Source organism: Pelobates fuscus, chromosome 1, assembly GCF_036172605.1.
Source record: "Pelobates fuscus isolate aPelFus1 chromosome 1, aPelFus1.pri, whole genome shotgun sequence".
NCBI lineage: Eukaryota > Metazoa > Chordata > Amphibia > Anura > Pelobatidae > Pelobates > Pelobates fuscus.
This window is the reverse complement of record NC_086317.1, coordinates 63,070,850-63,089,345: the sequence shown is the minus strand read 5'-3', so window position 1 is coordinate 63,089,345 and position 18,496 is coordinate 63,070,850. Positions and strand designations below refer to the sequence as shown.

The 18,496-nt window shown below is 40.0% G+C and overlaps 1 protein-coding gene across 1 annotated transcript; it reads right to left on the bottom strand.

The window, feature by feature from the left end:
- Positions 1-4,157: 4,157 nt before the first annotated feature.
- On the bottom strand, positions 4,158-16,848 carry NIT2 (nitrilase family member 2). The gene is made up of 10 exons (XM_063443410.1): positions 16,752-16,848; positions 11,904-12,022; positions 10,692-10,812; positions 9,928-10,016; positions 9,552-9,645; positions 8,566-8,640; positions 7,282-7,360; positions 7,104-7,202; positions 4,792-4,847; positions 4,158-4,297 (listed from the first exon to the last, which is right to left on the bottom strand). Exons 1-10 carry the CDS (start codon positions 16,804-16,806, stop codon positions 4,203-4,205), a joined length of 882 nt encoding a protein of 293 aa, XP_063299480.1. The 5' UTR covers positions 16,807-16,848; the 3' UTR covers positions 4,158-4,202.
- Between the last annotated feature and the right edge of the window lie 1,648 nt (positions 16,849-18,496).

Genomic DNA, 18,496 nt, shown 5'->3' with positions numbered 1-18,496 from the left:
ACTATTATAGTTAACCTCTACTAAACTGTACAGTAATCAGATGGGTGCCTGGCTTGCTGACTCTCCCATAGTGCCAGAATGCGCTGAGTTAGCAAAACATCTAAACAACGTTTCATTCTTGAAATTTGTTATTATGGTTTATCTTTATAACGCATTATAAAAATGTTAAAGGAACACTATAGTGTCACGAATACAAACACTACAGTATTAAAAAACATTTTAGGTGGTTGGCTCCCTCCAAAAATGCCGTGCTGTGCCTATTAGCATCTACTCATAGAGATGATTGAGTTAATGCATCTCTATTCAGAGTGTGTAGATGCTAAACTTCCGTGCTGCACGCTGCGCAGAACTTACACAGGAAGCAACTCTATTGGCTGAGTGACTGCCACCAGAGGTGTTTCTAGGCAGTAATGCAAACATTTACTTTACAAAGCCTGCAGGGACAAACTATACACACCAAAAAACTACATTAAGCTGTAGTTGTTCTAGTGACTATAGTGTAATTATCTATTGGAGGTGTCCCTTGAACCCCTTAAGGATCAATGATATTTCATGCTGTCTTCACTCTAGAGTCCCTAAAGACCATATGCCAATATGAAATGCCCTGCTTATTTAGCAGTTAACAATCTATACCAGACTTGCACAACATACGACCTGCCAAAGGATTTTAGGTGGCCGAGGAACTAAGGCCAGTGCAGCCACTACGCTGCACCAGAGTCTGCACACTCAGGAGGCCCATGCATTAAGGGCCACACGATGGGCATGTGTCAGCAGGGGCCCCATCGTGCACTGTGGCGCTTCAACAGAGCGAGTGGGTCCCTTGCTTGTTGGCAGTTCTAGAGCAAGTGAGTGCTGCGAGTCACTTCCTCCCAGAGGACGGAGCCGCGTGGGATGGGGATGAAGCTGTGAGGAGGGGGCCAGACCTCACACGGGGAGCAGAGAGGAGAAGGCAGGAGAGGATGGGGTGCAGGCTGCAAGAGCTAGCCCCTAACTCCCAACATCCTCAGCCTGCAGATTGGACACAAAGGAAGCCACCTTTCAGCACCCATAAGGTAGGCAAATGGAGGGTTGCTATAAAAGTGTGTATTTCGGCCATCTTGTGTGTGTGTGTGTGTGTGTATGTCTGTCTGTGTGTATCTGTATGTCAGTCAGTGTGTGTATCTGTAATTTTTACCTTTACATGGAAAGTGAGGTGCTAAAAACCCAACTGCGGACCAAAGAAGTTTAGCCTATTTCATTTTGGCCCCTACCTACTGCCAAGTTGTGCAGGTCTGTTATATACCATCCACATCATCTTTAAGCCAATGGAAAATTCTGATTTGCTATAAGACCATTAATGGCCGGTTTCAATGATTCATTTCTTGGTACTTAAATTGCTTCTAGTTGAGAACTTTTGTTTTCCATAAAAAGCTGAAACGTTCTTCCGTGATGGTTAATTTTAGCAGCTCCTGATGTTTGACCAGCATTTTTTTTGTTTCATTCAGGGCTATAAATTCCAGAGTAGAGAGAGCTCTCGTTGTATCAGAGCAGATTATACATTGTATTTTCTATTTTAGAACTTTACAAACAATGCCGTATTCATGGCTCATATTTATTTTTCATATGTCGCTGGGTTTGTTTTTTTTGTTTGTTAAGCAAGCCTTGAGATATATATATATATTTTTTTTTTGTTAGCTTTGTTTGTCCAACCCTTTTCGCTGAAGGAAAACATGAACATTTTAGGCAGTCGACTATATGCGTGTATGTCAGTAATAAAACACATAGGGCATATACACTAAATTACTAAACCCAGGAAGACTCATGATCATTAACCATCTTACTCAAAAAAAATACACACACACTCTCTATAGCTGTTAAAATTGGCCATTCTGGGGGGTGGGGCCGGACCGCCAAGCAGAGCAGACGCATGGCACTTCAATCGACACCGAGGGCCTTGAGCAGAGGCCATCTGACTGACAAAGCGGCTACAAAGGTAAACAAGCTGCAAGCTGGTAAGATTCCACGAAGCCGAGTTACACACATGATGGCCGCGGATCAATCTGAGGACACCGCACATACCCAGCTCCCAACCGCATACCTGTCACTACCTGACAAGCCACACAACAGCATCAGGGAATTATTCGCAGATGGAGCTGAGAAACAAAGAACTGTAGCCTGCCAGTGATGGGAGTTGCTCTCTGCACAGAGACTGGGGCTGCCTACTCTCTGCCACCTGAACAACAACAATCAGGGGGGGAGTCTTTGTCCGGGGACCCAGGGTTCCTTAAGCACTGTGGCATGACTTTTCTTTTTAACGCAAACACAAGCCATGCCATATCGCCTAGCATATTTGTCTCTCCCATCTATCCTATTTTAACTATGATTTTCATCTTTCAAGCCTGCTATCAGGCAGCAAAGTGCAGAGTCAGTATAAGTATCCTGACAGATGTATAACTGATCTAATGTACTGGCTTGCTAACTTATGCATGCAGTCGGTAAGGCAACTCTAGCACTATGCTTTCTATGCTGTTAAAAAATGTGTGAACCACAACTTGAATACCCATCGTTACGAATGTTTAAACATGATCATCATTTCGTTAAGTAACCAAAAAAAATGTGCAAGTCAATCGAATACCCCATTGTTATAATCAATGAAAATCAGCGTGAGGAATGCCGTTGGGGTACCTCACGCGTGTTGTCATATTTCTTTGCACTGCAAAAATAAAGAATTTTAAAAAATTGCCCATTCTTCTAGGTAAGACTTTCTCCAGGTGTTGGATTACGGTGGAGAATAATCTTCCATTCAGCCATAGTAATTGCCAGGTTGGGCTACTAACATAGGATATTCACTAGAGTGAGAATTCAAAGTGAGTTTCAAATTTAAGGCCAAAATAGCCGTATTGGAAAAGAAAATTGTAGTTTTCTTTGAATTCTCAGACATCTTTCTCATTTATTACACATACTTGGGAGAAAAAAAAAACTATTTCCTTTCAAAACTTGATGAAACGATTATTATATTACAAAATAGTCTTGAGGTGAAAGTTAGCCTTTAAGGTGTCACCGCACTGCATCATGAAAACAGCCTAAAGCCATTTTCTGCTTCCACCCCCCCACCTCCCCCCCCCCGCCCACAAAAAAACCTGGCACCAAGATGCCCAGGCGGTAGAGTTCTCCTGTCACTGCCAAACACAAACCTATCGGTCTGAGCGTCATACTGTGACATGTGACTTATCTCCTGCATTCAGTGGTGGTTGAGCTTTACACCACTCCAGCCGAGCTCCCGGAGATCTCAGGTTTTGTGCAGCGAATTAACTTAGGAAACCCTATTTATAAAGCTCTCAATGTACAGTTCATGTTTGGATATTTGTTCCAGACGCAATCTAGAGCTCGGCAGTAAAGGCTGCAACAGAAGAGAGTACGTCAATGACCAATATCACTACATAGTTATGTCAGTTTGTGAAGCCGAGCTATTTCTCCTAGACATTTCCACTCCGTTACAGAACAAGGATTTTACCAGAGCTACTCTACTATGGCTGAACTTAGGCTGCAACAATTCCAACTCATTTGCACAATGTCTTTGATATATGAATCATCCCTGATGTCCACAGTACAATACTCTATCGCCAATGTGAGTCTATGGAGAAACTGCAATAATTACCTCTGAGGGTTAACTCCTCCTCTAGTGGCTGTCTACCAGACAGCCACTAGAGGGACTTCCAAAATTGAAATGGACCTTTGGTCCATTATCTGATGCTGGCTGCTGTTGGCAGGGTAGAAGCGTGAGCGGAGCCTGACGAGGGACATTGGCGATGGATTCAGGTAAGTGACTGAAAAGGTTTTAACTCGTTCAGCTCCACGGGAGGGGACACTGCAGAATTCTACAGTGCCTAAACAGCTGAAATAGCCAAATGCCATGTTTAACAGGAGACACAGATCCTTCTGGTCATGAAGTCTAGGCTTCGAAGCCTATTGAATCATTAGAAGCAAGTTGATTTTACATGTTTAAATATAAAATAACATGTTATCATTACTATCATTTGCGCTCATTCCAGCTTCAGATTTTGATATGCCTTTCAATCTGATGCATGCAATCTAATGTACTTCAACCATAGTACGAGAATCTGAAAGCATCCAGTACACATCCTGCTTAAAAACAAATATGCAGAAACATTGCTGGATAAGACCCAGATAGAGTTACATTTATTTTACAATGTATGCACACACTACGATTTCTTCTTTTCTTCTACATTGTACAGATCGAGGCGACGTTGTTTAGTAATAGGAATTTGTTGTCGGATCTCATCGAGATATTGCACATCTGTAAGATAAAATTATAATAAACAGTTATTCAGTACGTTAAATTAGTACTTAAAAAGGACAACGGTCATCTCAAAACAATTTTAATATAATAACCTTTTCGTGAAGACTTTTTTTTTTTTTTTAAATGAAGTATATGTAGAAAATTAGAAATATCCCTACCTTTAGTATATGACAGGATCTTTCAGCCATATACATGTACCTTGGGTCAGACAGTTATAAAAATGCGGATTTCTCTCAGTAAATCCCTGTCCTCCCATAGATTTCTAAGTTAGAGTTTTATATTTCACGTAAACAGCAGCGCGGCTGGACTTTTTATTTATTTTTCTAATGAATAATTATAAACATTAAGATTATTATAAAATTAAACTACGCAGGACTTTGAGATTAGGAGACAAACGATTAAAGTGTATCATGCAGGATTATAAAAAAAACACTTTAGTAGCTGGAAAGATCCTTCAATAGCATAAACAGAATATAAATGGTTTCTCGTACCTATATCTGCAGAGGTGATAGATTCCTCTGTACCCGCCTTTGCTATAACCTCTCCCCTGCAATATAAAAACAAACATTATGACAGAAACCTAAGATGATACCACTCCAGCATGCAAAGGTAGCTCAATTATGTTAATGAATAAATAACAGTGGCAACAAAGATACGTTTGCTAATCAAAAACACACAAAAAAAATATTGCAGATCATAATCTGATCTCAAAGACCCCATGATGTTATGGGCATATTTGCAGCTCTATATCGCCCTTCATTCGGTAATGAAAGGAAAATTCCATTAAGTTATAGCATCTTTAAAAGCTTGTTTAACCCCTTAAGGACACATGACATGTGTGACATGTCATGATTCCCTTTTTTTCCCAGAAGTTTGGTCCTTAAGGGGTTTAAAATGTAGAATGTTGCTGACATTGTAAAGAACCAAATATGGTATGAAATGGAACAATTTAAATATAACAAAGGGAAGCAGAAGGAGGAATTAAGTACCTTATTCTGGACAAATAGAGTTAAAGCTATACCTAGATTTATTTTTACCTCTTAATAATATATTAACTATATGGAACAAGCTTAGAAAGGATGAGCAAGATAAAATAATTACTAGTCTTCCTATAAGTCAATTAAATAGTAACATGATGGACCTAAATATACAGAAATAAATTAATCTCAGAATTTAGGAAATCGACAATAGAATAAAAAAAATTGTAAAATGAAAGACTAATTCTTTAAATCTGGAATATAATATTGATAGTAAAGATATTTTTACATATACAAGGGCAAAGGGTTATCTAAACGATCATTTACTTAAAGATAAATCAAAAAACAAGTAAAACCTGAAGAAATAAAATAAAATAAATAAACACTATAAAGAAAATGGTGTCAAGGTGTCTTGATCTATATTAAAGAGATCCTGAAAATCTGATCCGTTTCACAATAAATAAATGGGAAAAAGACATACATACGAATATAAGTTACCATGATTGGAAAACATCCATAGCTATTGTTTCAAAGAATATACATTGTCTCAATTTATCAGAATAGATGGTACTTAACTCCAAGTAGACTAGCAAAAATGCATTTAAATATTTGCGACAGATGTTGGAAAAGTGATTCTCATAATGGAGGGATGATGGATATTTGGTGGGAGTGTGGGTCAATATTTCTTTCTGAAGTATGATTGCCATTAAAATAAAGAAGATTACTAATCTCAAAACTCATTTATTCCCGAGCATCTTTTTACTGCATCTAAATATTTATCAAAATCTTTGGGCAATTCTTTGCACTAGTTAGGCATATATTGATGGCAAGAAACTGGAGATCTACTAAGGTTCCATGTTAAGACTTCGTTAAAGAACAACTGGTATATCAGTTAAAGATGGAAATGGGAATAACGTCAACAGATAGGAAAAGGATGAAGGAATGGCTGTGTAAGATACAGCAGACATATTTTTTTAACTCTAACCCCCTGAACACAATATAAAGTATAATATAGCCCAACAAGAGCAGATTGGCAACATGATATATTGAAGTCCGAGCTATTCTGGTCCCTCTCGCAGGAATAATTAAGAAGAGCTTTATAATATTAACCCCTTAAGGACACATGACGGAAATATTCCGTCATGATTCCTTTTATTATGTCCTTAAGGGGTTAAATTATGTTTTGTGTCGATGTGTCTGTTATGTGTTGTAACATTTAAATTTTGAATATGAGCAATGTGTTAAAATAATGGGAATAGAAGAAGATATAGCACTATGCTACATATATAAACACATAATTTTGTCTATGTTGTACTGTATGGTCTCGTGATTGTGTATTTATAAAAAATATTTTCTGAAATAAAGATTAAATATTAAAAAAAAAAAGTCAAAAAGCACACGATCATTGGGGATATTTTATGACCATAAGTTGCGAGAGAGAGAGGAATTGAAGTTACAGGGATAGTAAATACCACAGGTATAACAACCAATTCACACAATATATGAGAATCCATACACTAGACAGTATACAATATATACTATCAAGGTATCTACTAAAGAGTTTTTTTTGTTTTTTTGTTTTTAGAAATTAAAAGTGAATTTCAAATTTTATATCACAATTGTCAAATTTCCAATTTGATTATGAACCTAAAAGTTAAAATTCAATTTGAATATCCCAATAAAGAATAGTTTAGTAAATAACCCTGTATTTGTGCTCAATCACACACACACACACACACAATCAATTTAAGGTGCTCATTAGCATGTTGATTTGTATATTAAACAATCTTGTTCACACAAAAAGACTACGCCCCTGTCTGGCTTACCATGGACTAACCACGGTGCTGTGTCCCCATGCAATATACGAAGCCTTTTCATCTCGTGCTGGAGATACAGTTGCAACGTAGACCTGATTATCCACAGCTCTGAAAAGCGACAATAAAGAAGCATTAGTACCCTGTGCTGAAAGGCATGAAATATGAAACTAGCTTTATTAATACTTACCGCGCCCTCTGTAACAGCTCCCAGTGGGCTGGCCCTGTTGTCATATTAAACGCTCCTGGATAAAGCAATAACTTGCATCCTATAATGAGCAAAGCAATGTTTCAGTCTGATACTAAGAGAACAATGCAAAGTCAAGTAAAATTATTAAATAATCTATAATAGTCAATTCAAGGTACTAACTCACACCTATAAAGCACTGAACAACTGTAGCCCCTCTTATATCTCCTCACAGATGCATAGGTATGTCCCTTCTCGGTCTCTCCGCTCTGCCCGTGACCACCTCCTGTCCGTTGTCCGCACCCGTACGGCCAACTCGCGCTTGCAGGACTTCTCGCGGGCGGCTCCCTTCCTATGGAATAGCCTGCCTACCGCCATCAGACTCTCCCCTAGTCTTGCATCTTTTAAGAAGTGCCTTAAAACCCATCTCTTTAGGAAAGCTTATGGCCTCCAAGACTAACCCCTACCTCACATACCTGTCTCTTGCCCTCTCCTAAAGGGCAGCCCACCTTATTTGACTGCAAATTCCTGTCCTAATGTGTTTTACACCCCACCTCCTATAGAATGTAAGCTTGATTGAGCAGGGTCCTCTTCAACCTATTGTTCCCGTAAGTTTATTTGTAATTGTCCTATTTATAGTTAAATCCCCCCTCTCATAATATTGTAAAGCGCTACGGAATCTGTTGGCGCTATATAAATGGCATTAATAATAAAATATTACATTTCCTGGAAAAAAAAAAAAAAAGTATAGAAAAAAAAATATATATATATAAAAACAATTTCGCTTTACTATACTAAATTTTCCCATTCGGCAAAGTGCAGCTAGACAGAGTGAGACTGTAACTGGTTTACCTTTAACAAATCTTGTCTAATTTTTGATGTGAATAGTTACAGCCTTCATGTACATCGTCATGGCTACATATTGTTTAGAGTGATTATAGACATAAACAAGGAATACAGTTACATAGTAACAAAATCAGCTACTCAGTTTTTCAATTTACAGATAATTCAATTACAAGTTTAAGTGGAAACACCATTCAAACTGTAAAGCATAAAAACCCGAAAATAAATATATAATGGTAAAATCACTAATACAAAACCTGTGAGAAGCAGCCGTTTTTCTTGTCTGGCAAAAATATATCAATAAATAATAAAATAGGAAAAGATTAGATGAGAACCTAATGTTAGAACTTGTTCCAGTACATGAAGATCTGCTGTTACTTAGAGTCTATTTTACATTTTTGTTTCTCATAAATCTACTTCAGCAGAATAAGACCAAATTCGTACCTTTTCTTGCGTATATTTGGGCAAGTTCAGCAAATCTCATGTCATAACAGATCCCCACTCCTATTTTGCAGTAAGCTGTTTAAATGACATAAATGTAAGTTAGCGATAATTCACAAGCTGCATGAAATAGGTTTAAAAGACACAACTGCGGAAAGCAAAACAGATTCTTTAAAACAGCTCCGGGATGCCGTGGCAGTAGGCTTTTCAAATGGAGAAGCAGGAACACACAGAAAATACAAATTTTAAACTTTTCAGTGGCAGAAATGTGACCACCCAACTCCACAGCTATTCACTGGGCTTGTCTCTGATACATAAATGGGTAAACGCTTGGTGATCTGTCACTGGTTTCAATAACACAGTCCTCGGAATCTAGACGAGACGGCGAATATGCCGGAATTTCTCAAAATTCAGGCAGACTAGGCACTTTTCTAAAGTGCAACTATGGAACAAATAGCAACAATCACCCGCAAAACACCTATTTCACGTTCTGCGCCATCTCATTTGAGAAAACGCCAACATTAAACGCTTGTCGTGTACAATTTACATTTACACTCACATAACTAAATTAACAACAAACCTTCGAGTACAGTGGGGTATAACATGCTTCAGAGGCCAGTGTGTCTACTGCATCGGCCTGGTTGGGAGAGAAGCTATATGGAGAAAGGAAAATCTGGCAGCCACGTTATTGTACAACGCTGCACACAATCCACGTAAAACAGGAATTCTGTCTGGAATACACCACTCTTTCTGTACAATAGTCATCCGGCTTCACATTCTATACAGACAGGGGTGTTCATTAAAAGTTTTAACTGTCAGAAATTGAACTTGAATTTCATTTTGTTAAGCCAAAATAGACAAACTGGAAACATAGTTGACATGAGAGAATGTCTCTGTTTGGGCCATTGTCGCCTAAAATGTGTTTTGAATTCCAGACATCTCATAGTTTAGTGAATAAGCATTACAGAGTTTTACTAAAAGGATCTTACGGGTCTCAAACACTGTGAAGCTGTCTCCGCAACTCAAGGTTTCTGATTCTTGGAAACGGATTTTCCCAGGAACATCGATATCAAACAGGTGAATCTGTTAAGAAGAATACAGTCAGCAAACTAGATTTCTCCATGTTAACAGATTATAAGACTGGTTCTCGCAGGTAACAAAACTAATAAAGCCGAAAGGACATTTACATTTTGTCTTCTAAGCAGACAATGCATTAGCTGAGGTGGCAGTGACATAGTTAAGACCTGGCTGGTAGAAAGCCCAGCCATATATCTCTCCATTAGGTTTACCGTGGTTCCACTGAACATATTTCATTTGTGCAAGATTGTATATATATTTTATTTTACAACAGAACAATTTATTTACCTTCCGGTGTTTTGCCAACAAGCCTCCATCTGGACCAAACACAGCGCATGTATTGTACAATTTCCCAGCATCCTCCTCAGGGATTGAACCTGTAGAAAGGGAGAATTAATTTCAGGAACAAAAATCGCAAATACAGGACATGCGGTTTTTATATTTTCACATTCCTGAAAAGAAAGTTCCTTAACATATTTAGTTCCAAAAAGAAGTGTGTCATAATTTAAAATAAACACTTGGCTCATTAAAGGCCAAATGGATTGTAAGGTTATTAATATTGGATAACCATTGCAATAAAATATGACAGCTTATTATTTTCTTACAAGAATTATCACATTCACGCTTATGTTCATTACATAAATACAGTGTTAACAACAACAAAATATCTGTATTTTCTGGAATTAACAGGTCTAATCCAAAATAGCCAAACTGAACATTTTTCTAATTCAACTATTGTGGCCTAGAATTTGATATTCACTTTCAATTCCTCACAATTCTGAATAAATAAATCTGTAAGTGTCACTGTCTGATTCCTTCTGACTACAGGTATTTCATAGTAAACCATACGATCGATAGGTAGAATCCAGTGAAATTTGATTTTGGCAACAATAACAACATAGAAAGGTAACTGTGTAAAGCTAGGCTTTCACATTTTATCTTCTCACTCAAAACCAGTCTGGATTGGTGGAATCTATAGCGAAATAATATTACACAGTACAGTGCCGTGTGACATTTTCTGTATTCAGCACTAGGCATGAAAAAAACCAAACCTCCGACAACATAGACGCCACATTCTTTAGCTACTTGGGACAGCATCTGCGTAGATTGCCCCGGAATCGTCTCTGCATACTCCGCAAAATATTTAGTCCCATACGGAGAATTAAAGCATTCCTAGGATCAAAAAATAACAAATAAATAAGGATGTGTGTGACAACCAGAAAGACTGACAGTACAATAAAGAACCAGGCACTATGCATTACAGGAGATTGTAATATTAAATCAACACCATTCTCATTATTACTAAATAGACTCGGAAACCTCATAAGAACAAACATATTTTTCAGGTACTATTCCTGTTTGTGTTTATTTATTTCCTTATTTGTGCCAAAATATTCCTTACTGCGCCTCTTCTCTTATTTAAATTTTTGGTTCCCAATTTTGTCGCTTACAGTGTAAATAAAATAAAAACTACAAAAGAGTCCCTTCTTTTTCTCAGATTGGCGAGTTATCGTGACAAGAAAGCAGGTTTTACAATTTTCCTTTTTTTTTTGTTTAAGGATAAACAGTTAATGTGTAATAACCATTGTCTTATTTTGTGAATTTAATCAGTGGTGCAATCACATGGAAGAGACAAAGAGGGCAAAAAAAAAAATGTACACAAAAATGAATTTAAAAAAATTCAGAAAAAAAGAAAGTAGCAGAAAGATGGATTGAAAGGTAAAACAAGTCACCAATGTATAAAGATGTCTTCAACATAAGGCACAGTATTATAAATAAGCAAATGTGAAAGTGAATCTGATCATGTTTATACATAACTCCAATGTATGTATTGAAGAAAACATACTATCCTAACCTTCAATGGAAAACCACAGAGCTTTGGGACTGTGGACAAATACACGGGAGTAGAAATTGTTCAATTTCAAAATGTTTAAAGTGAACCTGTCCTTTTTCTCAGGACTGCTTCTCATGGCTTCCCCGCACTTAGCACAGTTCTCTAACTATGCGCCTAAAGGTTAAACGCTTTAAAGGTTTGAGAACAGCCAGATGGCGTGTTTTCTTGCAGACAGACATGGGCATCGAGTCTATGCCGATAGCCTGTCTGCCTGGAGGGAGGGAGGGAAAGCGAGGTCTTAGCATTGTTTTATAGAGAACACTATACATTAGCACAATTTATATATGAAATCTGAAGAGGAATTACTTTCTGCCAAGTTGATAGTGGTATGATAGGTACCATTTAAATGGGAAAAAAATACGATACTCACAGGCAGCGCTACGACATGAGCTCCTTGTTGTGCGGCATCTTTTATTAACTGGCTTGCTCTTTTTAGGTTCTGGGATTTGTCCGAAGTAACAAAAAGCTGAACTACTGCTAATCGGAATTCTGGAAATAGGAAATGTGTAGAGCAGTCATCAACTTGATTAACATACAAATCGAAAAACATATGACTGTTTAACCATGATTTCTTCTGCCATTTTACCTCACTCCCCTTAGAACGAAAGCTCATTTGAGCAGGACCTTCTGTTCTTGTACGTCCAACCTGTCTTGTTACAACTACGTATATGATAGTCCACCTATTGTACAGCTCTCCAGAATATGTTGGTGCTTGCTGTAGCAGTTATGTTGTCCACAATGTGTTATTTTCCAGTTTAATATGTACCGGTATACCTTTTAAAAGCAATAAACCCTTCTATTTCCCACACCGGGAACCTGCCCGTTTCTTGGCACACTGAATATGTAAAATTAAATCTTTGGCATTATCAATAATGTCCCACCAAGATGACATTGACAGTCTAAGATTGATGGGGACAGGTTAGTCCAGTTCTCTCAGCCAAGCAGTCCCCAGACGCTGAGAAGATTTTTGTTATAAATTGAGCTGTAGTCTGTGCATTGCTTAGCGTGTACCATTAAAACATGTGAATGATTTATTTAAGTTTGCATAATCTTTACATGAATTCTTCTTACCCATCAGCGGGTACACTCTACCTTCCAAAACTCTAAAGTCCATTTTGCCTTTTAGAACAGAACAGGTTACTCAATAATAAAAATAAATATTTGAAAGGTTTGGCTGAGTATGTTAGACCAAAGTTTAAACGGGATTAAAATTATTTTATTTCAGAAAAATAAATCTCTCTGCTTCTCAATGTGCAGGTTACAAAAACTGCTCCTGTAATGCTAATAACATGGATGGCACCATTACTAAGCTGATAAAAGCTACACAGTATTTTCCATTTTGTGCTATTGTTTCATTCATATATTTTCAAGAATGAAGCTGTTGCTGCTACGGAAACTACATATCTCAACATTCCCTGCTTTGCTGGAGTTTCGGGGATACAGAGAGCACTTGAATTTCATTTAATGAGAATTTTAGGATCGGCTGAAAGCATTTCCACTGCTTCCTTCATTTCGCAGCGCTCATTGCAGCAGAGGCTAATCTGAAGGACATGAAACTTCATTATCATTTAAATCTTTATGTTAAAATCTTTCAATCCAGCACTTCACTTTATATTATGAATATTTCACGCAGGTTTACCCTGTTCCTGTTTGTTTGGGTCCCCAGAAATGCTCCACGTATCCAACGCTTCAGTAAAATGCCTAACACGACCTACTAAACGTACCGTTCCCCCCACCACATGTCACCGGATGACCGCCTAACAGGCATAGACAACCTTCACACCCTGGCCTAGGTTATGTACATTCGTACTGAGTGGCCAGCACTAACCCAGGCCTACCATATTCATGTAATGCGGATTCCTATCGCGAGAAATTTACAGTTAGTGACTCCAGGTGAACTACCTTCCCAGTCAGGATAACCCAGTGTATTAAAATTACTTCAGCGTTTCTCTACGCATCTTATTATATCGTGTATGCCTTACTTTTCAAAAATGAGGCAGGTCACTAAGAGAGATGTAAATTCTACATTCGATTTTGTGTTGTTTTGATGTCGCTGACATGACTTTATTCTTCCTTTCTGTACCATATTTTTTGATGCCTCAATAAAACTAAGATTGAAAAGAAAAAATGACTAACGCTTTATAAAAAAAACTCTCTCTTTTAATTTAGAATGTCCAGTAGGGTAATAGTAATAAGTCGTTCCCTGTTAAAAAAACAAGCAAAATTAGGTTAAACGTACCTAGAATCCAGAGCGATTGAAGCTCCCTTCACTGGATTCCATGCCCTGTTTCAATTACATTAGATTGAACCATTCTCCAGAATCAGGGCACATGCCCTGCGCTGGGGAAGGAGGACGAAAAGATGGTATAAGGACTTTTAAAAAACAATTTCAATGCATGCAGAGAAGTGGGGTGGGTCAGCTGGAGTGAAGGAGAGGAGAGCAAGGTTTCCCTTTGCAGGCTTGTTGCATGCTAGGGAGAAGCTGATTACATCTGTCGTCAGTGTGCTGACAGCAGATGGACATTTTGCACAGAATTACTATTAGGCATTTCAGAACTATGTACCATGAGCGTGTGCTGGGGATGTAACTAGCCCCCAGAACATAGGTGAATATGTCTCTATATGTGCACGGCTTTAAAGCAGAAATGCTGTACATTCAGACACAGACTACAATGACGTCTTCTAAAAGCAGACCTGGCCATGGAGGGAGGATTAAGCCTTTAAGTTTGTTTTTGGTACATAGTCCTTAAAGGGGCACTATAGGCTCCCAGACCAGTATAGCTCATTGATGTGGTGTGGGTGCATATTGCCAGGTCCCTTAACCCTCCAGTGGTAATTAGTGCAGTTTTTTAATAAACTGCAATAATTACCTTTGTGGGTTAACTCTACCTCTAGTGGAGAGACACTAGAGGTATTTAGGTAGGGTCGGATTGGCCCACCGGGATACCAGGAAATTTCCCGGTAGGCCATCAGCACCTGGGGCCGGGCAGACAGCAGTCTGTGCTGACGGCTGCAGGGGAAGCTGTGATGGCAGCCGCAGGGGGAGCGGTGCTGTCTCTGCTCCCCGCGCTACTTAAAGGACCACTATAGTGCCAGGAAAACATACTCCCGCCGGGCTCTAGGGGGTGGAAGGGGTTAAATTGACCTATTTTTCCAGTGCCGGGCGGGGGACTCTCCTCCTCCTTGTCGTCGTTATTGGCTGAATGCGCATGCGCGCGCATATTCAGCCAGTCCATAGGAAAGCATTCTCAATGCTTTCCTATGGACGCTGGCGTCTTCTCACTGTGAAAATCACAGTGAGAAGCGCGGAAGCGCCTCTAGCGGCTGTCAATGAGACAGCCACTAGAGGCTGGATTAACCCTATTATAAACATAGCAGTTTCTCTGAAACTGCTATGTTTATAGAAAAAAAGGGATAATCCTAGCTGGACCTGGCACCCAGACCACTTCATTAAGCTGAAGTGGTCTGGGTGACTATAGTGGTCCTTTAATGAGACCGGGGCTGGAATATGACGTCATATTCCGGCCCCGGTCTCATTAAGCTGCGCACTGGTGAGCAGAGCAGAGACAGCACAGCTCCCCCTGCAGCCGCCAGCACAGACAGCTGTCTGCCCTGCACGACCCCCTGGCCGGTCGCCCACAGGTAGCAATTATGTGTGTCAGTCTGAGTGTGTGTGTGTGTGTGTGTGTCATGTAATGTGTGTCTGTCATGGTATGTATGTGTCTTATAAGGTGTGTGTGTGTCATGTGGTGTGTATTTTTAAAAAAAAGCGTTTTTCCCACGACGTGCAGGTCCCCCCTCGACTGGCCCTGCCTCTATGGCTGAGATCATCAAGCCAATCCAATGCTTTGCCATGTAATTGGCTGAAAAACGTTACACCAATCAGCATCTCCTCAATGTATCTCTATGGGGAACGTTCAGCGCCTCCAGAGTGTGGAGGCCCTGAATGTAGGTGCTGCACACTGTGCAGCACTGACACAGGAAGCACCTCTAGTGACCGTCTGAGTGTCTGTCACTAGAGGTGTCACTAGGAAGCAATGTAAACACTGCCTTTTCTCTGAAAAGTCAGTGTTAACATTGAAAAGCCTGAGATTGTTTGTCTATGAGGCTGTGCATCAATGAGATTGTCTGTGTCTGCATATTAGTATGCATAATTAAAGTTGTACTCTGAAAGGACCAATATTTTATATTAGAAAAAGATATATATATATATATATATATATATATATCGCAATCATATCATCTGGGGTGGCAAGACATCACCGAAAACCCCATAGAGGAAGTATTATTGTGAGCGCTGCACTTGCCTCGCATGCACATTAGGTCTCCCCCGGCCAGCATGGGGGATGAGGGGCTTGACATAGGGGGGCACTATAGGGAGATATCGTGCCAGGAAAACAACTTTGTTTTTCTGGCACCACAGTTTCTCTTTAATCCTGCATTGTCTCAATGTAGAGCATCAGAGTAATGGCAATGTTTACATTAAGCCATAAAAAAAAGTCTCCAATGACTGTCAAACTGACCGCACTAGAGATGCTTCCATATTGAAGACTATAAAATTATTGAACACCTTCACTATCAGTGTCGTTATGCACAGCATGATAATTTTGTGAGAAACGACACTGATTAAAATCTGCAATTTCTAAACCTACTAGGGGCTTCCAACACAAATGATTAGTGAATTATTTAACCAGCATGCAAAGAACACTGATGCTGGATATTGTGTGTCCCCAAATGCTTCTCTATGAGAACCACAAGATCTCATGCTTTCCATGGAGAAGCACTGGGTTGGCAGATTGTACCAGCTGTGCCGGGTCTTCTCAGAGAAGCATCCGATTAGACTAACATTACCAGGATTGACAGTAGAGGAGGAGTATAAGGCTGCAGGAGTCTGCCAATCATTGGTTTGAAGGTATTCATTAACCCCATGATGGAAATGTTTTATTTATGAAGCTGTATCCTTAAGGGGTTAATCTAAAATAAAGGCACACACTGAAATATATAGAGATAATCTATGCAATACACAATTCTCAACCGGAATTGTTTAGTTTACTTTATGTTTATAACCAGCTGACTACATACACTTTGCTGGTGGTGTGTGCTTGTTAGAGGTCCTGCAAATAATATTAAAATAGACTGAAGATAAAACAAATGCATATATCACTTATTACAAATAGTTTGAACAGGAGTAACACATGAACATACTAATGTCACTTACTTGTCATGGCTCTGGCTGCTTGCATTCTGTGACCTGCTCTACAGAGCACTAACATGTAACTCAGGCAGGAAGTTCAGCCCTCTCTCTACCAGCAGAGGGTGTAGGGAAATGTAGTTTATAGCACAATCCATGGACAATCCATAGCAAACGTGGACAAGAGTAATAACAGAAGCACTTGATTTATGTGGATTTGACGCATGGTTTTATTGATTGAAAGGTTTAAAAATGAGCCTGGAGACCTTATACTTACAAAAAGAACAATAAATATCTATTTTCCATTATTTTTAGTGTTTTCCAACTTTAAAGAGCAGCTATCACTGTTTTTATTGAATAAGTTACTTTGATAAGTTTTAAGTTGTGTTAACCAGTTTTTCACGTGATGTCTCATTTTCATTCAAATAAAAAAAAAAGGGCCCACTAAAGCACTTCAGCACTGTATGTCCCCTATGTCCCAATTCATAAAATCGCCATTTTCAAGATAAAATTACACTTCTATGAATTGATTTAGGAGCTGACTGACAGGAAAGCTTCCTGGTTCACTCTGCATAAACGTCTGCCTCAATTTTGTCTTAAAAAAAAAAGACTGTGTCACTGACAGTCTCCCAGGGGTGGAGTGGATCAGCAGTGAGCAGGGCCGGACTGGGAATTAAAAGCAGCCTGGAAAAAAATATTTACCAGCCCCATAATGCGTCGCGCCAGCATAGTGTGCAGATACAGAGTTAGAAAAGATAACTTAAAATTAAAATTATTACTCCAACGTGAAAAAAATCACATATAGGCTTAAAAAAAAAGAGTGCAGATTTATTTTAAGCAGACGTGCCTTTGCATATAACCAATGTTTCAGTCCAACTACCATGACATATTAAAGGGACTCTATAGTCACCATATAAAAGCAAGAAAGACAGGTCCCCCAGCCTTCCTTCTTGCTTTTATATGAACTTTCATTCATTAAAAAAAAAAAATCGGTGTTTTTATATTAAAAACTTACCTCCGTTCCAGCGCCGAGCTCCCCGCTAGGCCGCGCCCCCTTTTTCGTCAAAATGACGAAATCGCGGGGCCCAATGGGACGGCTTCGCGCTGGACCAATCGCGTTCTTCATAGAGCGGCATTGAATGCCGCCCTATGAAGAACCTGAGCGCTTTACCGCGCATGTGCGCGGAATGCGCGTTCGCGAGCTGAGCTGTCTGACTGACAGCTCAGCTCGCTTTCTAAAATTATCAATAATAATTTAGGGCCCCCACCCGCCCTGTGCGGCGGGTGGGGGCCCTAAAATTATCAATGAGGGGGGGGACCTACTGTCCCCCCCCCCGGCCCCCACCCCTGTGCGGCGGGTGGGGGCCCTAAAATTATCAATGAGGGGGGGACCTACTGTCCCCCCCCGGCCCCCACCCCTGAGCGGCGGGTGGGGGCCCTACAATTATCAATGAGGGGGGGGACCTACTGCCCCCCCCCGGCCCCCACCCCTGAGCGGCGGGTGGGGGCCCTAAAATGATCAGGAGGGGGGGGACCTACTGTCCCCCCCCGGCCCCCACCCCTGTGCGGCGGGTGGGGGCCCTAAAATGATCAATAAGGGGGGGGACCTACTGTCCCCCCCCCCCGGCCCCCACCCCTGAGCGGCGGGTGGGGGCCCTAAAATGATCAATAAGGGGGGGACCTACTGTCCCCCCCCCGGCCCCCACCCCTGTGCGGCGGGTGGGGGCCCTAAAATTATCAATAAGGGGGGGGGACCTACTGTCCCCCCCCCC